Genomic DNA, 18802 nt, shown 5'->3' with positions numbered 1-18802 from the left:
TAACTACAGTGTAAGTAGCTTACCGTGTCTGTACTTAAAGATGAACTTACACAACATGTTAGTAGATTGTATCAGAAAGTGTCAGTAATTTTCTATTATTTGCGATTGTTTTAGATGTTTGAAGTAATCTGACTACCAGGATGTTTCAAGATTAAAATCAACAAAACTTGATCACAGTAAAAACGATCAAGAGAAAAATACGTACAAAATGACGTCACTAGCTGTTGTCGTTGCTATAGTTGATATCGGCTATTGCATTCAAGAGGCAGCGTTATGTGTCTCTATTGTGTTGGTCTTTTTGCAACTATAGACATCATAATCACACTTTCACTTGATCTGACAGTTTTAACTGCGACCATGTTTTGTCGATTTTAACCTGGAAACATCCCCAAGTCAGATCACCTCAACATCAACAACAATTGCACATGATAAAAAAATACTGATACTTTCTAATAAAATCAAGTCAGATTTTGTGTAAGCTCATTTTTGAACGAATGGAATCAATCATCTGCCTGCCCTGAGCCATTAGAAAATATATGTTTAATAGCCACACTGAGCTGAGATTCGTTGTGCAAAAACTTTATTTTCATTATCGCAATTTCTTGTTAGCGATGACCAGATGTGTCAGACACATTACATCGTCTATGGCTCCACACATTGTACCATCTGTCTGAAGTGACCAGATGTGTCAGACACATTACATCTGAGGCTCCACACATTGTACCATCTGTCTCAAGTGACCAGATGTGTCAGACGCATTACATCTGAGGCTCCACACATTGTACCATCTGTCTGAAGCCCGGCTAGAGGTTGGAAAAAGTCCTCGCATGAGAATTGAACTCATATATTTGGCTTACCAGCCAGGCAAATACCTTGCTGTATTGTGGAATAATCATGCACATAGCTATTACACACGATGATCTCTCATGGCCCATGGGACGGCCAGCTTACTAGTAGCAATAATAATAATAATAATGATAATAATGTCGTAAGCTATGATAATAGTAATAACTCTGAACTCGGACAATGCTCAAGCTGTTACTCACGGTAGTAGGAAGGGGGGGCTCAGCCAGTGTCCGAGCTCATTCTGGAACACATTTGCAGCCTTGTTCTTATAACATCGGCTGATGTCAAATTTTATGCCGATTAATTTACTATCAAAATCTTCAAGAGTGGTTCAAGAGTTATGACAAATTATATGCGCCATTGTTAAATATTGGTTTTTACCAAATATTTAAAAAATAACCCCAGTAAAAAAATTAATTAGGTAGCGAAAAGGTTAAGGCTATATGTAATTACCTGAAGCGGCTATTGTCTAGTTTGGAGCTGGGAAACGGGTTAAACAAAAAACAATACAATTTTATAAGAGCATTTGCTCCAACATTTGACATGCAAAGAAAATATTAAAATGGATTAACTCAGAACATTTAATTTTTATTGTAGTTTTAAATAATCCTAAACCTATTCCTATCAAGTGAAAAATATAAGGTCTAGTTCTATTTAACATAAAAAAGTCAAATAGGTTTTAATAAGTCGAGAGGCAAGTACAAGCGTAGAGACTCACTTTGTCCGAGACCGATGAAGGAAAGGATAATTAGGTATCTCTCCATAGCAGACTCTTTCTGCTCAGCACTAGCTTGACTGCTGTTCTGAAACACTTCATCTCCTGTCCATTTACTTATCCAAATGCTGTAGGTCAGGTCTAGACCAGTTGATCCGAGCATACAGAGTACACAGATGGACACCATCTTTAATCCCAAGGCTTTAAGATATACCCAATAAATGCCCGAGGTCACCTATGAAAGCATCACGAGTTAGTGCCAGAATTTTCAATAATCCACTCAGAAGTTGGGAATTGTAATTAAAAAACAGTAAAAGCTTAGCATTTCAAAATCCTGTAATTAGTCATGGGAAAAAACAGACACTTCTTTCCTTAAGGCCTGAAGGAAGGACAACTCCAATAACAGGAATATTATTGTAGGATATCTTTTACCAACATATTTATGTACAATATACCATCTATGCTTCTGATTGGAGATGTTATTTTGAGACAGAAAAAGAATGCTATAAGTAATTTTGAACATGTCTCTGTAAATCTGTTTCTGAGGAAATATCAGATTGTCTCCAGCAGTCACAAGTGAGGCAGCCACATGTGATTGACTATTGTTAATCATGGTCATACGTCCATGACCATTCTAAACTAAGACATTTTGAAAGGAAGGTAAAAGATGATATTTAAGCTGTTGATAAATGAGAAAAAATATAGAAGGAGACACGAGTGTCATACATTTCCTGTTGCAACCTGTTCCTGCTCATCATATAAATCAGAACCACCACTTGTAACCTCCTCTTTCGCTCCAACAGTTTCGCCTTGCATATTCTTGCTGAAGTAAAAGCATGTACAACATAATTGAAACACTGGTAACTGAGATTGCTTATAAATGATGTTTCAGCTCATCAAAGATACTTTAGTGACAATACCGAGAGAAGAAATTTTAAATTTTGATTTTGAAAAAAACAACACTAAAAACGAATTTATAAAGAGAAGAGAGTCAGGCGCCATCTAACATACTTTTTTATTTTCAGTTACAACCAAAGAAGTGTTCTAAGGAACTATATCATCTATAGATGTTTTAAAGAACTATATCATCTATAGATGTTCTAAGGAACTACATCATCTATAGATGTTCTAAGGAACTATGGCATCCAAAAATGTTCTAAGGAACTATATCATCTATAGATGTTCTAAGGAACTATATCATCTACAGATGTTCTAAGGAACTATATCATCTATAGATGTTTTAAAGAACTATATTATCTAAAAGTGTTCTAAGGAACTATATCATCTAAGTGTTTTAAGGAACTATATCATCTATAGATGTTCTAAGGAACTATATAATCTAAAATTGTTTTAAGGAACTATATAATCTATAGATGTTTTAAAGAACTATATAATCTAAAAGTGTTCTAAGGAACTACATCATCTATAGATGTTCTAAGGAACTATGGCATCCAAAAATGTTCTAAGGAACTATATCATCTATAGATGTTCTAAGGAACTATATCATCTACAGATGTTCTAAGGAACTATATCATCTATAGATGTTCTAAAGAACTATATCATCTATAGATGTTTTAAAGAACTATATTATCTAAAAGTGTTCTAAGGAACTATATCATCTAAGTGTTTTAAGGAACTATATCATCTATAGATGTTCTAAGGAACTATATAATCTAAAATTGTTTTAAGGAACTATATAATCTATAGATGTTTTAAAGAACTATATAATCTAAAAGTGTTCTAAGGAACTATATCATCTAAAAGTGTTCTAAGGAACTATATCATCTATAGATGTGCTAAGGAACTATATCATCTATAGATGTTTTAAAGAACTATATCATCTATAGATGTTCTAAGGAACTATATCATCTATAGATGTTTTAAAGAACTATATCATCTATAGATGTTCTAAGGAACTATATCATCTATAGATGTTCTAAGGAACTATATCATCTATAGATGTCCTAAGGAACTATATCATCTATAGATGTTTTAAAGAACTATATCATCTATAGATGTTCTAAGGAACTATATCATCTATAGATGTTTTAAAGAACTATATCATCTAAGTGTTTTAAGGAACTATATCATCTGTAGATGTTTTAAAGAAATATATCCTCTAAAAGTGTTCTAAGGAACTATATCATCTGTAGATGTTCTAAGGAAATACATCATCTATAGATGTTCTAAGGAACTATACCGCCTAAAAAGTAGCTTAACAAAGAGTATTGACCCCATTGAAGCTATTTAAAACTTAGATTAAATGTATCGCTGTTTGCTGTCAATCCATATATATAAATCTCAAAGTTTTTGTGTACTATATCCAGTTATGTTTGTGTGTACTATTATACTATCAAGTTATAGCTATTAAAATCTTGGAATTAAAAGCTCACATCCTGCTGGATTTGAACTCACGAAGATAGCAGCCACAAGTTTTGAACTGTGCATTTAGCCAACAAGCTACACTATTCTTACAATTTCATATCTCTTATCATACACTGTATACCCTTTTCTCGATTGCCCACAATAAATGACGTATTAATTGAAACTCTATGAACTCTATGAAACACGATGCTTTCTCATCCTCGCCGTACTAGAGCTAATTTGTTTTCCACCAAACATTGTCAACAAAAATTTTTCTCGAAATTAAAATTTTGTGATTGTATCTCAGTTCAGTGTCATCCATTATGGTAAAAACGGGTTACCAACCAGATAAGTGCTAAACTTTAGTTAAAAGTTTGAGTAGTGAAATGCATACTAAAACTTCCATCAAGTATATTTGTAGTAAACTAAATTCATTTTAGTTAGATTCAGCGCTTATGTTACATGTCTGTCTTGAAGGTAAGAACTCTCCAAGTAGTACATTGTAATGTTATAAATTATAATCTTGCAGATCATAACCACAAAATGCACTAAAGTTATTGTAGGTAACTATAGTTACTAAGGTTAACATATTGTTTTGTTACTATTTTTTGACAATGATGATTTTGATGATTTTTACCAGGCAGTGCTTGCATTAGATAATTACTATGGGTTTCTATACCACTCTATATGTCTATACAGTATTTTCGCCTTATGATGCCAACACTGAAACGAACTAAAATCATATAATCGCATACCAAATAATTTTCCATTGTAATTGTAGCAAAACAGCCATTTAACCATTACTTGCTAATGATTTCACACTTACATTTAAAAACCTTTACAGCTTTAATTTTCCTCCTAATTTATTTCAACAAAACACATCTTTCATGATATGAAATTTAAAAGTTAGTTGTTTGAAAAAGTTTGAAAACTTTTACAGTTGTTTTTTCTCAAGTCATTTGAACTGCAGAAAAAAAACTTTTTCCATGATATAAAGTTTAAAAGTTAGATTGGTAAATATTGTATATGTTAAAATAAAAATAAATTTTGTCCAAAGACTTTTTTATTACCCGGGCAACACCGGACATTCATCTAGTATACTATAAAGGATGAGTCTATATTGTGAACAATCCCATCAGCCTGTTATAAATTATATAATGTACATGTTATTATAAATCTCCAAAAATCTCCCGACGACAATCTGTTGCAAATATATTGTCTATTGTCAACTTTTCAAAAGCTTTAGAACTGAAGAAAGAAGTCTACAATGTAAAATGTAATTGCTGATACCAATTAGTAAACTATAAATTATCTCTATTGAAACTATAAGTATGTATTTTGTCAGTTGAAACATAGGGGTATATTTTAAATGGAAGTATATACTTTGTCTATTAAAACCTATATATATATTAAAACTTACATATGTATATTTACCAGTAGTTACAGTAATATTTAATCTGATGAGAAACTGTGAGTCAACTATGCTCTGAGGCTACTGGTGAACTAAAAATGTATGGCTAACTAAAATAAGGTAAGCCAAAAGCTGGAACCAAGCCTACAAAATCATCTGAAGTATTAGAACTAAAAGAAACTGAAATTGTATCTAAAAGCAAACTGAAATAAAAAGAACTACAATGTGATTGCTAAAGCTAACTTGTTAGCAGCTCTCTCCAGTTGTTCACATTTCCTCTGTGTGAGATCCTTTTGCAACTTTTTCTGTCCCTCTGGCTTGCTCTCTTCGGACGCTTCTGTAATGAATTTTAGAAACCTCTCATCACTTTCGAGGTTAAATATCTCCTGAGTTGGTATTGCATGAGATAAGTTTAGTGTTGGATTATATCTACTGATTAGTGATCGTTATAAAACTCTGGACTAGTGGAGAGAGCAAAAAGATGAGAAATGAAAAAGGAAAAGACAAAGAAATAGTTAAAAAGGAGAAAGTGAGAAAAAATAGGAAAGGTGGTCTAGAAAGGAAAAAAACAGAAATGGTTTAAAAAGAAGGTAAATGGCAAGAAATAACCATGAATAAACTGCCGCAGAAGATAAAAGAGTGGATAGGAACAAATAAGGGCTGAGAATGAATCTAGCAGGTAAAGTACCTATAACGACACATGATAGGAAGAAGATCACAATCTTTTTAAATTTTTGCAATAAATGAAGCTGGGAACAACTACAAAAGCACATATTCCTGAAGATCAAAGCCAAAGATGAACAAAAACTCCTACCTCAAACCACAAGAACTTGTAAGTACCTGCCACAAGAACTTGTAAGTACCTGCCACAAGAACTTGTAAGTACCTGCCACAAGAACTTGTAAGTACCTGCTACAAGAACTTGTGAGTACCTGCCACAAGAACTTGTAAGTACCTGTCACAAGAACTTGTAAGTACCTGCTACAAGAACTTGTAAGTACCTGCCACAAGAACTTGTAAGTACCTGTCACAAGAACTTGTAAGAACCTGCCACATACTTGTCAGTACCTGCCACAAGAACTTGTAAGAACCTGCCACAAGAACTTGTAAGTACCTACCACAAGAATTTGTAAGTACCTGCCACAAGAACTTGTAAGCCTTCCAAAATTTTGGCTACTAAAATAAGTTGTTGGTCCAACTCATGAGTGTAGCGAAGGTTGCACAATGAAGCATGGAGAAGGCAATTACATATTTTACCTGTGCTCAGTGGCTTGCTCTACGTAACACTCAGCTAGTTGATACTTAAAGATGAACTCACACAAAATTTGTGTAGATTTTGTCAGAAAGTATTGCTATTTATTATCACATTTGCGATTGTGTTTTGTTTGAGGTGATCTGGTTGACAGGATGTTTCAGGATTAAAATCGATAAAACTTGATCGCGATTAAAATGCTCGGTCAGATCAATTGGTGCAATTATGACGTCTATAATTGCAAAGAGACCGACAGTATAGAGATCAGCCTGAATGCAATAGCCGATATCAACCACTGCAACGATAACAACTTGTGACACCATTTTGCACATATTTTTTGACTGAGTGTTACATGTATAATCGTGACCAAGCTTTATCGATTTTAATCTAGCAACATCCTGGCAATTAAATAGCCTCAACCATCAGAAAAAATCACAAATGATAAAAATATATCGATACTTTCTGATGAAATTTTAAGTAAAGCTTATCTTAAAGAGCAAGTGCAATAGTGCACCTTACTGAATAGTGCACCTTACTGAATAGTGCACCTTACTGAATAGTGCACCTTACTGAATAGTGTACCTTACTGAATAGTGCACCTTACTGAATAGTGCACCTTACTGAATAGTGTACTTTACTGAATAGTGTACTTTACTGAATAGTGCACCTTACTGAATAGTGCACCTTACTGAATAGTGTACCTTACTGAATAGTGCACCTTACTGAATAGTGTACCTTACTGAATAGTGCACCTTACTGAATAGTGCACCTTACTGAATAGTGCACCTTACTGAATAGTGTACTTTACTGAATAGTGCACCTTACTGAATAGTGCACCTTACTGAATAGTGTACCTTACTGAATAGTGTACCTTACTGAATAGTGCACCTTACTGAATAGTGCACCTTACTGAATAGTGCACCTTACTGAATAGTGTACTTTACTGAATAGTGCACCTTACTGAATAGTGTACCTTACTGAATAGTGCACCTTACTGAATAGTGCACCTTACTGAATAGTGCACCTTACTGAATAGTGCACCTTACTGAATAGTGTACCTTACTGAATAGTGCACCTTACTGAATAGTGTACCTTACTGAATAGTGCACCTTACTGAATAGTGCACCTTACTGAATAGTGCACCTTACTGAATAGTGTACTTTACTGAATAGTGCACCTTACTGAATAGTGTACCTTACTGAATAGTGCACCTTACTGAATAGTGTACCTTACTGAATAGTGCACCTTACTGAATAGTGCACCTTACTGAATAGTGCACCTTACTGAATAGTGCACCTTACTGAATAGTGTACCTTACTGAATAGTGCACCTTACTGAATAGTGCACCTTACTGAATAGTGCACCTTACTGAATAGTGTACTTTACTGAATAGTGCACCTTACTGAACAGTGTACCTTACTGAATAGTGCACCTTACTGAATAGTGTACCTTACTGAATAGTGCACCTTACTGAATAGTGCACCTTACTGAATAGTGCACCTTACTGAATAGTGTACTTTACTGAATAGTGCACCTTACTGAATAGTGTACCTTACTGAATAGTGCACCTTACTGAATAGTGTACCTTACTGAATAGTGCACCTTACTGAATAGTGCACCTTACTGAATAGTGCACCTTACTGAATAGTGCACCTTACTGAATAGTGTACTTTACTGAATAGTGCACCTTACTGAATAGTGCACCTTACTGAATAGTGTACTTTACTGAATAGTGCACCTTACTGAATAGTGTACCTTACTGAATAGTGCAATTGAATACTATAGTAATAGTGCACCTTACTGAATAGTGCACCTTACTGAATAGTGTACTTTACTGAATAGTGCACCTTACTGAATAGTGTACCTTACTGAATAGTGCACCTTACTGAATAGTGCACCTTACTGAATAGTGCACCTTACTGAATAGTGCACCTTACTGAATAGTGCACCTTACTGAATAGTGTACCTTACTGAATAGTGTACCTTACTGAATAGTGCACCTTACTGAATAGTGCACCTTACTGAATAGTGTACTTTACTGAATAGTGCACCTTACTGAATAGTGTACCTTACTGAATAGTGCAATTGAATACTATAGTAATAGTGCACCTTACTGAATAGTGCACCTTACTGAATAGTGCAGCTTACTGAATAGTGTACCTTACTGAATAGTGCACCTTACTGAATAGTGTACCTTACTGAATAGTGCAATTGAATACTATAGTAATAGTGTACCTTACTGAATAGTGCAATTGAATACTATAGTAATAGTGCACCTTACTGAATAGTGCACCTTACTGAATAGTGCAATTGAATACTATAGTAATATTGCACCTTACTGAATAGTGCAATTGAATACTATAGTAATAGTGCACCTTACTGAATAGTGCAATTGAATACTATAGTAATAGTGTACCTTACTGAATAGTGCAATTGAATACTATAGTAATAGTGCATACTGAATAGAGCAAGTGCCCTACTGAATAGTGTGCCGCAGGCTTGAAAACCAAAAACACAAACACAAATACTGCCAGCGCTAATGACCTGCATTGGCAGTGAAACAGAATTTAACTCAATGTCTGTCTGGCACTTCAATGTCTATGCACCTCTTTTTAGTTTCATGATTTCTCTATAAGTTTCAAGCCACTAAAAGAGTAGAGGCATATGGATCTTTGTAAAATCTAGACATTGCAACATAATTCAGTGATTGAAAATGATACAATTACAGTGATGGACAAAACAGTTAGATGCAATTGTTTAATAGGCTAATTCAGGCTATATTGTTATCTCAACATAGTTGTTGTCTCTCATCCAAATACTACAAATAATTGTATATACGTCGCCTCAAGTTCGGATTAAAGATGGAGCACCATTTCATGGCTCCCAAATCAAAATGAGTGTTTTTGATATTTTCGGAGACCTAAAAGATGGTTTTGTGTGTTCATAGTACCATAAAACTTTCAATTGAATGCCATGGAGCTCTATTTTTAAATTTTCTTTTATAGTGGCAGTCAATTGGAGGTGGCGTTCAAATAGAGGCCGGCATTGTATTTTTCAAATGGCTCTCAGAAGTTTGTTAAGATAAATTTAACCCTTTTAAGGGCGAAGCAAATGACGCCTATATTTTGTCCTATTTTTCTGGTTGAGCAATATTATTCCTTTTGGATGCAATAAATCTGCTAACCTACCTCCAAATTGTCAAAGATCTTTTAATAAATATGCATTGAGAAACCGAGAAATATCTCTACTAGTTGATATCTTTGGCTTGCAATAAACCTGCGATGATATTATAGCCTGTGTCCCGCTTTGCGATTTGTTGGAGCTTTCAATTTTTGTTTCAGTCTAAATTTGAAAACGTATTTTTATGTTATGTATATATTTACCAATATTGCATAAAAGCTCACTGCACCCATTGATATGTTTGCTACAGTTTGGAGCCAAAACTACTGTTTTATGTGCAATAGAAGAGGAGTTACGAGCGTCAATCAATTGTAAGATCAGATTACCGCAATGATGCTATCAAATAATATGCCATAAATCTGCAAATTTATAAGTTGGATAATGATAATCTATCAAATGCTACAAATATATATTCATGAACAAGTGACATAAACGAACCATACTTATATTACACGCAAAAACAAAAATTAACATTTTTAAAGCAACAATATTTACATCGTTTCCTCGGATAGCTGCATCCTGATTGTTGCTTTCGATGGAACGAAAATCTTTGGGTTGTTCAATACCTTCCACAATGTCTTCTAACCTCAACACTTTTTCTGCACTGCTGAACTAGTTGATATTAGCGTTCAAACAATTTTTTTGACAGAGCAAAACTTTTACGTGTTGCATCTAGCACAAATGCAACGTGTAAAGGTTTTGCTCGCTAAATGTAACCTTTGGCCTAAAAATAGTCATTCATCTACCATCATGAATATAAACCAGTTTTATATAGAAGTACTTTGAAGTATCAAGACCGCGTTAAACAAAGAACTGCTATCAACATGAGACAGTTAATAATTATTTCTATGGTGTTGCATTCAAAGTTTAAAAGGAAAAAATAGCGAAAAACTGTGGAACTGGAGAACGAGAGAATTGATTGTTATTGATGTAAACGATTCATTATTAAAACGATTTTGTGAACACTTTTCTACAGATCACTTGATATTATGGATTCATAAAGATCAAAGATTGTCAAAGTGGCAGTCAAATGGAGGTGGCGGTCAAATAGAGGGTGGCACTCTATTTTTCAACCTTCTTATAGTGGCTGTTAAATAGAGGTGGTGTTCAAATAGAGGTGGCGTTTAATTAGACATTTTACGGTAAATTGAAAACTGACTAACACACGCACTGACTGAAAACATCACCCAAATTTCATGACCCTACTAGTCGATGCTGTTCTTGTTGAGTGCTAGCGATGTTGGTAGTAAAATAAACATTGATACTACACAGCTGGGGCACTGACTAGCTACTACATGTGACTTTGATAGGTTTCAGTGATGTAGGTAGTTTCCAACCTTTTCATCAATTAGGCAAGACAAGCTTCTTAGCGTGTGAAAAATTTATTTGCCCTTAAAAAATCGCCATAGTAGATGGTGTAACCGCACCTTCAGAGTACTCTTTGAGAAGCTTGGCAAAGACGCCATCACAACTGATTAAGGATTTATAAGAGCCATGTTCAGTGAGTCTACCAGTGTCCATAACATAAATCTCATCAACTTGAGGTAGCCAGTGCAGTCCATGTGTCACCTAAAACAGGGTTTCACCTTATGACTCAGTTGGTAATATAAGGATCATGCATGTTGTGTTGTTTTACCTTATGACTCAGTTGGTAATATAAGGATTATGCATGTTGTGATGTTTCACCTTATGACTCAGTTGGTAATATAAGGATCATGCATGTTGTGTTGTTTCACCTTATGACTCAGTTGGTAATATAAGGATCATGCATGTTGTGTTGTTTTACCTTATGACTCAGTTGGTAATATAAGGATCATGCATGTTGTGATGTTTCATCTCATGACTCAGTTGGTAATATAAGGATCATGCATGTTGTGTTGTTTCACCTTATGACTCGGTTGGTAATATAAGGATCATGCATGTTGTGTTGTTTCACCTTATGACTCAGTTGGTAATATAAGGATCATGCATGTTGTGTTGTTTCACCTTATGACTCGGTTGGTAATATAAGGATCATGCATGTTGTGTTGTTTCACCTCATGACTCAGTTGGTAATATAAGGATCATGGATGTTGTGTTGTTTCACCTTATAACTCAGTTGGTAATACAAGGATCATGCATGTTGTGTTGTTTCACCTTATGACTCAGTTGGTAATATAAGGATCATGCATGTTGTGATGTTCACCTTATGACTCAGTTGGTAATATAAGGATCATGCATGTTGTGATGTTTCACCTTATGACTCAGTTGGTAATATAAGGATCATGCATGTTGTGTTGTTTCACCTTATGACTCAGTTGGTAATATAAGGATCATGCATGTTGTGTTGTTTTACCTTATGACTCAGTTGGTAATATAAGGATCATGCATGTTGTGTTGTTTCACCTCATGACTCGGTTGGTAATATAAGGATCATGCTTGTTGTGTTGTTTCACCTCATGACTCAGTTGGTAATATAAGGATCATGCATGTTGTGTTGTTTCACCTTATGACTCAGTTGGTAATATAAGGATCATGCATGTTGTGTTGTTTCACCTTATGACTCGGTTGGTAATATAAGGATCATGCATGTTGTGTTGTTTCACCTCATGACTCAGTTGGTAATATAAGGATCATGGATGTTGTGTTGTTTCACCTTATAACTCAGTTGGTAATACAAGGATCATGCATGTTGTGTTGTTTCACCTTATGACTCAGTTGGTAATATAAGGATCATGCATGTTGTGATGTTCACCTTATGACTCAGTTGGTAATATAAGGATCATGCATGTTGTGATGTTCACCTTATGACTCAGTTGGTAATATAAGGATCATGCATGTTGTGATGTTTCACCTTATGACTCAGTTGGTAATATAAGGATCATGCATGTTGTGTTGTTTCACCTTATGACTCAGTTGGTAATATAAGGATCATGCATGTTGTGTTGTTTTACCTTATGACTCAGTTGGTAATATAAGGATCATGCATGTTGTGTTGTTTCACCTAATGACTCAGTTGGTAATACAAGGATCATGCATGTTGTGTTGTTTCACCTCACGACTCAGTTGGTAATATAAGGATCATGCATGTTGTGTTGTTTTACCTTATGACTCAGTTGGTAATATAAGGATCATGCATGTTGTGTTGTTTCACCTCATGACTCGGTTGGTAATATAAGGATCATGCTTGTTGTGTTGTTTCACCTCATGACTCAGTTGGTAATATAAGGATCATGCATGTTGTGTTGTTTCACCTTATGACTCGGTTGGTAATATAAGGATCATGCATGTTGTGTTGTTTCACCTTATGACTCAGTTGGTAATATAAGGATCATGCATGTTGTGTTGTTTCACCTCATGACTCGGTTGGTAATATAAGGATCATACATGTTGTGATGTTTCACCTCATGACTCAGGTGGTAATTCAATGATCATGCATGTTAGGTTGTTTCACCTCACGACTCAGTTGGTAATATAAGGATCATGCATGTTGTGTTGTTTTACCTTATGACTCAGTTGGTAATATAAGGATCATGCATGTTGTGTTGTTTCACCTCATGACTCGGTTGGTAATATAAGGATCATGCATGTTGTGTTGTTTCACCTTATGACTCAGTTGGTAATATAAGGATCATGCATGTTGTGTTGTTTTACCTTATGACTCAGTTGGTAATATAAGGATCATGCATGTTGTGTTGTTTCACCTCATGACTCAGTTGGTAGTATAAGGATCATGCATGTTGTGTTGTTTCACCTTATGACTCAGTTGGTAGTATAAGGATCATGCATGTTGTGTCACCTTATGACTCAGTTGGTAATATAAGAATCATGCATGTTGTGTTGTTTCACCTTATGACTCAGTTGGTAATATAAGGATCATGCATGTTGTGATGTTTCACCTCATGACTCAGGTGGTAATTCAATGATCATGCATGTTAGGTTGTTTCACCTCATGACTCAGTTGGTATTACAAGGATCATGCATGTTGTGTTGTTTCACCTTATGACTCAGTTGGTAATATAAAGATCATGCATGTTGTGTTGTTTCCTTATGACTCAGTTGGTAATATAAGGATCATGCATGTTGTGTTGTTTTACCTTATGACTCAGTTGGTAATATAAGGATCATGCATGTTGTGTTGTTTCACCTCATGACTCAGTTGGTAATATAAGGATCATGCATGTTGTGCTGTTTCACCTCATGACTCAGTTGGTAATATAAGGATCATACATGTTGTGTTGTTTCACCTGTATTACTCAGTTGGTAATACAAGGATCATGCATGTTGTGTTGTTTCACCTTATGACTCAGTTGGTAATATAAGGATCATGCATGTTGTGTTGTTTCTCCTCATGACTCAGTTGGTAATACAAGGATCATGCATGTTGTGTTGTTTCACCTTATGACTCAGTTGGTATTACAAGGATCATGCATGTTGGGTTACACGTAGAAACTCACAAAAACCTCAAGGAATAAACCCGACGATTACCATGAGACGAGTTTTGTCTTTAAGAAGTCCATTGGGTCCGATAACATGTTCAAATATGTGTTTACCAACATGAACATCGACAGCACTGAGAGGGTCATCAAGAAGGTAAATGTCAGCGTTACTGTACACAGCTCTTGCCAAGCTTATTCTCTGCTTCTGTCCACCTGAGATATTTATACCCTGCAGTCGTATGGAATCATTGTAAGTAAAGTAATATTAAACATTCAACTTACTGAGAGATATTTATACTCTGTAGTCATATAGAAACATTGTGAGTAAAGTAAAATTAAACATTCAACTTACTGAGAGATATTTATACACTGCAGTCATATGGAATCATTGTAAGTAAAGTAATATTAAACATTCAACTCACTGAGAGATATTGATACTCTGAAGTCATATGGAATCATTGTAAGTAAATTAATATTAAACATTCAACTCACTGAGAGATATTTACATTCTGTAGTCATATGGAATCATTGTAAGTCAAGTAATATTAAACATTCAACTCATTGAGAAATACTTATACTCTGCAGTCATATGAAATCATTGTAAGTAAAGTAATATTCAACATTCAACTCACTGAGAGATATTTATATTCTGTAGTCATATGGAATCATTGCAAGTCAAGTAATATTAAACATTCAACTCACTGAGATATATTTATACTCTGCAGTCATATGGAATCATTGTAAGTAAAGTAATGTTAAACATTCAACTCACTGAGAGATATTTATACCCTGTAGTCATATGGAATCATTATAAGTAAAGTAATATTAAACATCTAACTTACTGAGAGATATTTATACTCTGTAGTCATATGGAATCATTGTAAGTAAAGTGGTATCAAACAGCTGACACATCTGTAATACCACAAAACTGACAAATCATAGGTGAGTATATTATCAGTTGCCCAAATTAGCCATGCATACCTTTTCACCAATGATCGAGTTGTCACCATTAGGAAGTACTTCAAAGTCTTTAACAAGAGCGCATGCATCCACTACTTTGCTGTACAATTCTTCATTATACTCATTGCCAAAAAGAATGTTGTTTTTGACAGAAGCATTCACTATGAATGCCACTTGAGATACCAATGCCAGAGAACCCTGCGAGGTAAAATGAATAGCATTCAGGAAGCACTTCTTACGTTGATAAGATTAGTTTAACAAGATCATCAGCGTCAAGGAAATCATTTGCAAAGCTATCATTGTGATCCATCGTTTTGTCTAAGGGAACATAACTCACCTTACGAATCACTGAACCTTCCAGTTTATACAAGTCACCCGTTACAGCCGAGAGGAGTGAGGATTTACCCGAACCTACTGAGCCAACAACCGCCGTCAAAGATTTATCTGTCACCTGCAGATGAATGTCACGTAGAACAGGAGAAGAATCTTGTAGATGTGAGAACTCTCCATCCAAGATCTCAATAGCCGCAACTGCAGTGAAAAAGTTGAATTGTTACTGTCACTATGATGAGTACAGCAAGTTGTATAAAACCTTCGGATGCGTTCTACTATTGATAATAGTAGCATTCCTAGACACAGTTCATACGTTCGTCGTTCCTACACGGGTTTCTAATCGTATTCAAGTATCTAAATACTTCACTGCTGCATAATAGTATTTAGTAAATGTTAAGCGATATGTTTTTTATTGTCTATCTTATTATTTTACTGTCTAATTAAAAATAACAAATTTGTATCTACAGGGCCATCATTTTATAATCAATTGCTGTGAAAGCAAAACCACTTAGGGAGTCTTGGGGACTAAGGCCACTGAAGAGCCATTTTAAAGCCACTGGAAATTTGAGAAATTGAAGATCTCCTTGATGCCAAAATTAACAACTGTTAGACTGTTAGAGATGCATGATTAACACCAGTAGTATATATGGCTAACTAACAATGACAGCATCGTTAATACAGATTCACTAATCCTGGCTTTACTATCAACTACTCTCCACAAGGCGACTCCAAACCAGTCATGAATATCGGTGCTGCCAGGAATTTCCAGAAACAATCCACTTGTTTCTGTATTTGTTACCAGAAGCAGAGATGTTCATGAGACGAAGCCTGAAATCACAAAAACGTCGATGAGCAATCCTATTAATGCCTTCAAGTTTGGCAGAGAAGGTACGCTCAGATTTGTATGATACTCTAGCAAGTAGTCAATGCATGTAGTTGGTTAACTCAGTCTACAAGTCGATAGTTATATATTTGTGAATTGTTGGGAAGATTCTAAGAAACTTATTTATACTCTGCCCAAAAATGCAAGCAATTTCATTTACATATTAAATTTGTCTGACATTGTTGAAGAACGTGTGACAACAGCAAAGTTCACACGTTAAAGCAATAGTTATATGGAGAAGACAACTTGGCTTTAATTAATAGTCATTTTCTTGCAAAACAATTTCTACTAATTCGGCACATTTGGGCACTAGCAGTAGTGCAGGTCAAGGACAAACACAAACTTGTTGTTATAGTTATGTAGCCGACTATCTACATCACGAACTAAAAAACTTGATGCTCTCGGAACTCATTACTATTACATTATTTTCTATAGCACATGACATTTGAAAAACTTTGTTTAGGAAAGCCTAATATTTATCAAAAAACAAATTTTATCAGTAGTATAGTTATATATGCATTGTGATTACACCTAGTTCTGCTAACTCTGCTGTGCGCAACTGTCTATCAATAGGAGCAATAGTATATCGATAATGCAATAGCTCCAAAGTCAACATACGAATTTTCATTTTGTTTTTTATCAAAATAATTTAAATATCACACAAAATAGCACATGTGACATTTCGTATTTTAGCTGACTAAAAATATGACGAGTTCTTTTTAATCGTTATATATGCATATACTAGTTGAATGCCCGGCGTTGCATGGTTAATAAAATAATTACCCAATGAGTGAATTCAAAACCACCTCAAATTCACTTAAGGTGACTATGAGTAATTTACCTGGTTAGCTAGTACCTTAAGCTAAAGCTGTGCATGAAGCCAGCTTAATAATCGTTACGCGTATAGATCAAGCATGCTAGTATTTTTTAAAGCGCTTTGAGAGCGAGTATTTTAACCGATGTAATGAATATGATCACAATCATTCATCACTACTGTCAGCTGGATATGTAGTCTAGTGGTTTAGAACGCCTGTCTGCAGACCGGAAGGTTTCGATTTGAATTCAGTTGAAAGTGGATTTTTCATTCCTGAAAGTTTATCGCTATAAATGGACAAACGAACGACAGACAAACATTGAAATTACTATATATAGATGAAGTATTGAGAAGTCAGTAGATCAAATGCATAGTCATCAGTTTGACGCCATCGCATAAAGGGTGGACCAAACGAGACAATATAATAATTGATATGTATCAGCGATAATTGCCATATCTCTGGCATATATTATATACCTGTGTAATGTTGTCAAAATTCTCGTTTCACACCCGCTTCAACCTAACAGAGCTTTTGTTACACTCTGAAAGATTCTGAAATTCGATATGGCCATATCAACCTTATTTGTGCCAAGAAGGTTGATATGGCCATATCAACCTTATTGGCTCAAATAAGGTTGGTATGGCCATATCAACCTTATTTGAGCCAATAAGATTGATATGGCCATACCAACCTTATTTGAGCCAAGAAGGTTGGTATGGCCATATCAACCTTATTTGAGCCAAGAAGGTTGATATGGCCATATCAACCTTCTTGGCTCAAATAAGGTTGGTATGGCCATATCAACCTTATTGGCTCAAATAAGGTTGATATGGCCATACCAACCTTATTTGAGCCAAGAAGGTTGATATGGCCATACCAACCTCATTTGAGCCAAGAAGGTTGGTATGGCCATATCAACCTTATTGGCTCAAATAAGGTTGATATGGCCATATCAACCTTATTTGAGCCAAGAAGGTTGATATGGCCATACCAACCTTATTTGAGCCAAGAAGGTTGATATGGCCATATCAACCTTCTTGGCTCAAATAAGGTTGATATGGCCATACCAACCTTCTTGGCTCAAATAAGGTTGGTATGGCCATATCAACCTTATTGGCTCAAATAAGGTTGATATGGCCATACCAACCTTATTTGAGCCAAGAAGGTTGGTATGGCCATATCAACCTTATTTGAGCCAAGAAGGTTGATATGGCCATATCAACCTTCTTGGCTCAAATAAGGTTGGTATGGCCATATCAACCTTATTGGCTCAAATAAGGTTGATATGGCCATACCAACCTTATTTGAGCCAAGAAGGTTGATATGGCCATACCAACCTCATTTGAGCCAAGAAGGTTGGTATGGCCATATCAACCTTATTGGCTCAAATAAGGTTGATATGGCCATATCAACCTTATTTGAGCCAAGAAGGTTGATATGGCCATACCAACCTTATTTGAGCCAAGAAGGTTGATATGGCCATATCAACCTTCTTGGCTCAAATAAGGTTGATATGGCCATACCAACCTTCTTGGCTCAAATAAGGTTGGTATGGCCATATCAACCTTATTGGCTCAAATAAGGTTGATATGGCCATACCAACCTTATTTGAGCCAATAAGGTTG

General features: G+C 35.2%; 1 protein-coding gene across 1 annotated transcript in view; it reads right to left on the bottom strand.

Annotated features, from left to right (window-relative positions):
* Positions 1-18802, bottom strand: part of LOC137401179 (multidrug resistance-associated protein 1-like) — a 37992-nt gene that overhangs the window by 14592 nt on the left and 4598 nt on the right. The window contains exons 4-10 of the mRNA XM_068087564.1: positions 15484-15677; positions 15168-15344; positions 14236-14415; positions 11196-11337; positions 5580-5673; positions 2288-2384; positions 1565-1796 (exon numbers count right to left, since the gene is read on the bottom strand). Coding sequence (XP_067943665.1) covers positions 1565-1796; positions 2288-2384; positions 5580-5673; positions 11196-11337; positions 14236-14415; positions 15168-15344; positions 15484-15677 — 1116 coding nt within the window. The remainder of the gene's footprint in view (positions 1-1564; positions 1797-2287; positions 2385-5579; positions 5674-11195; positions 11338-14235; positions 14416-15167; positions 15345-15483; positions 15678-18802) is intronic.

Source organism: Watersipora subatra, chromosome 7 (assembly GCF_963576615.1).
Source record: "Watersipora subatra chromosome 7, tzWatSuba1.1, whole genome shotgun sequence".
Lineage (NCBI taxonomy): Eukaryota > Metazoa > Bryozoa > Gymnolaemata > Cheilostomatida > Watersiporidae > Watersipora > Watersipora subatra.
This window is presented reverse-complemented; position numbering and strand designations above follow the sequence as displayed.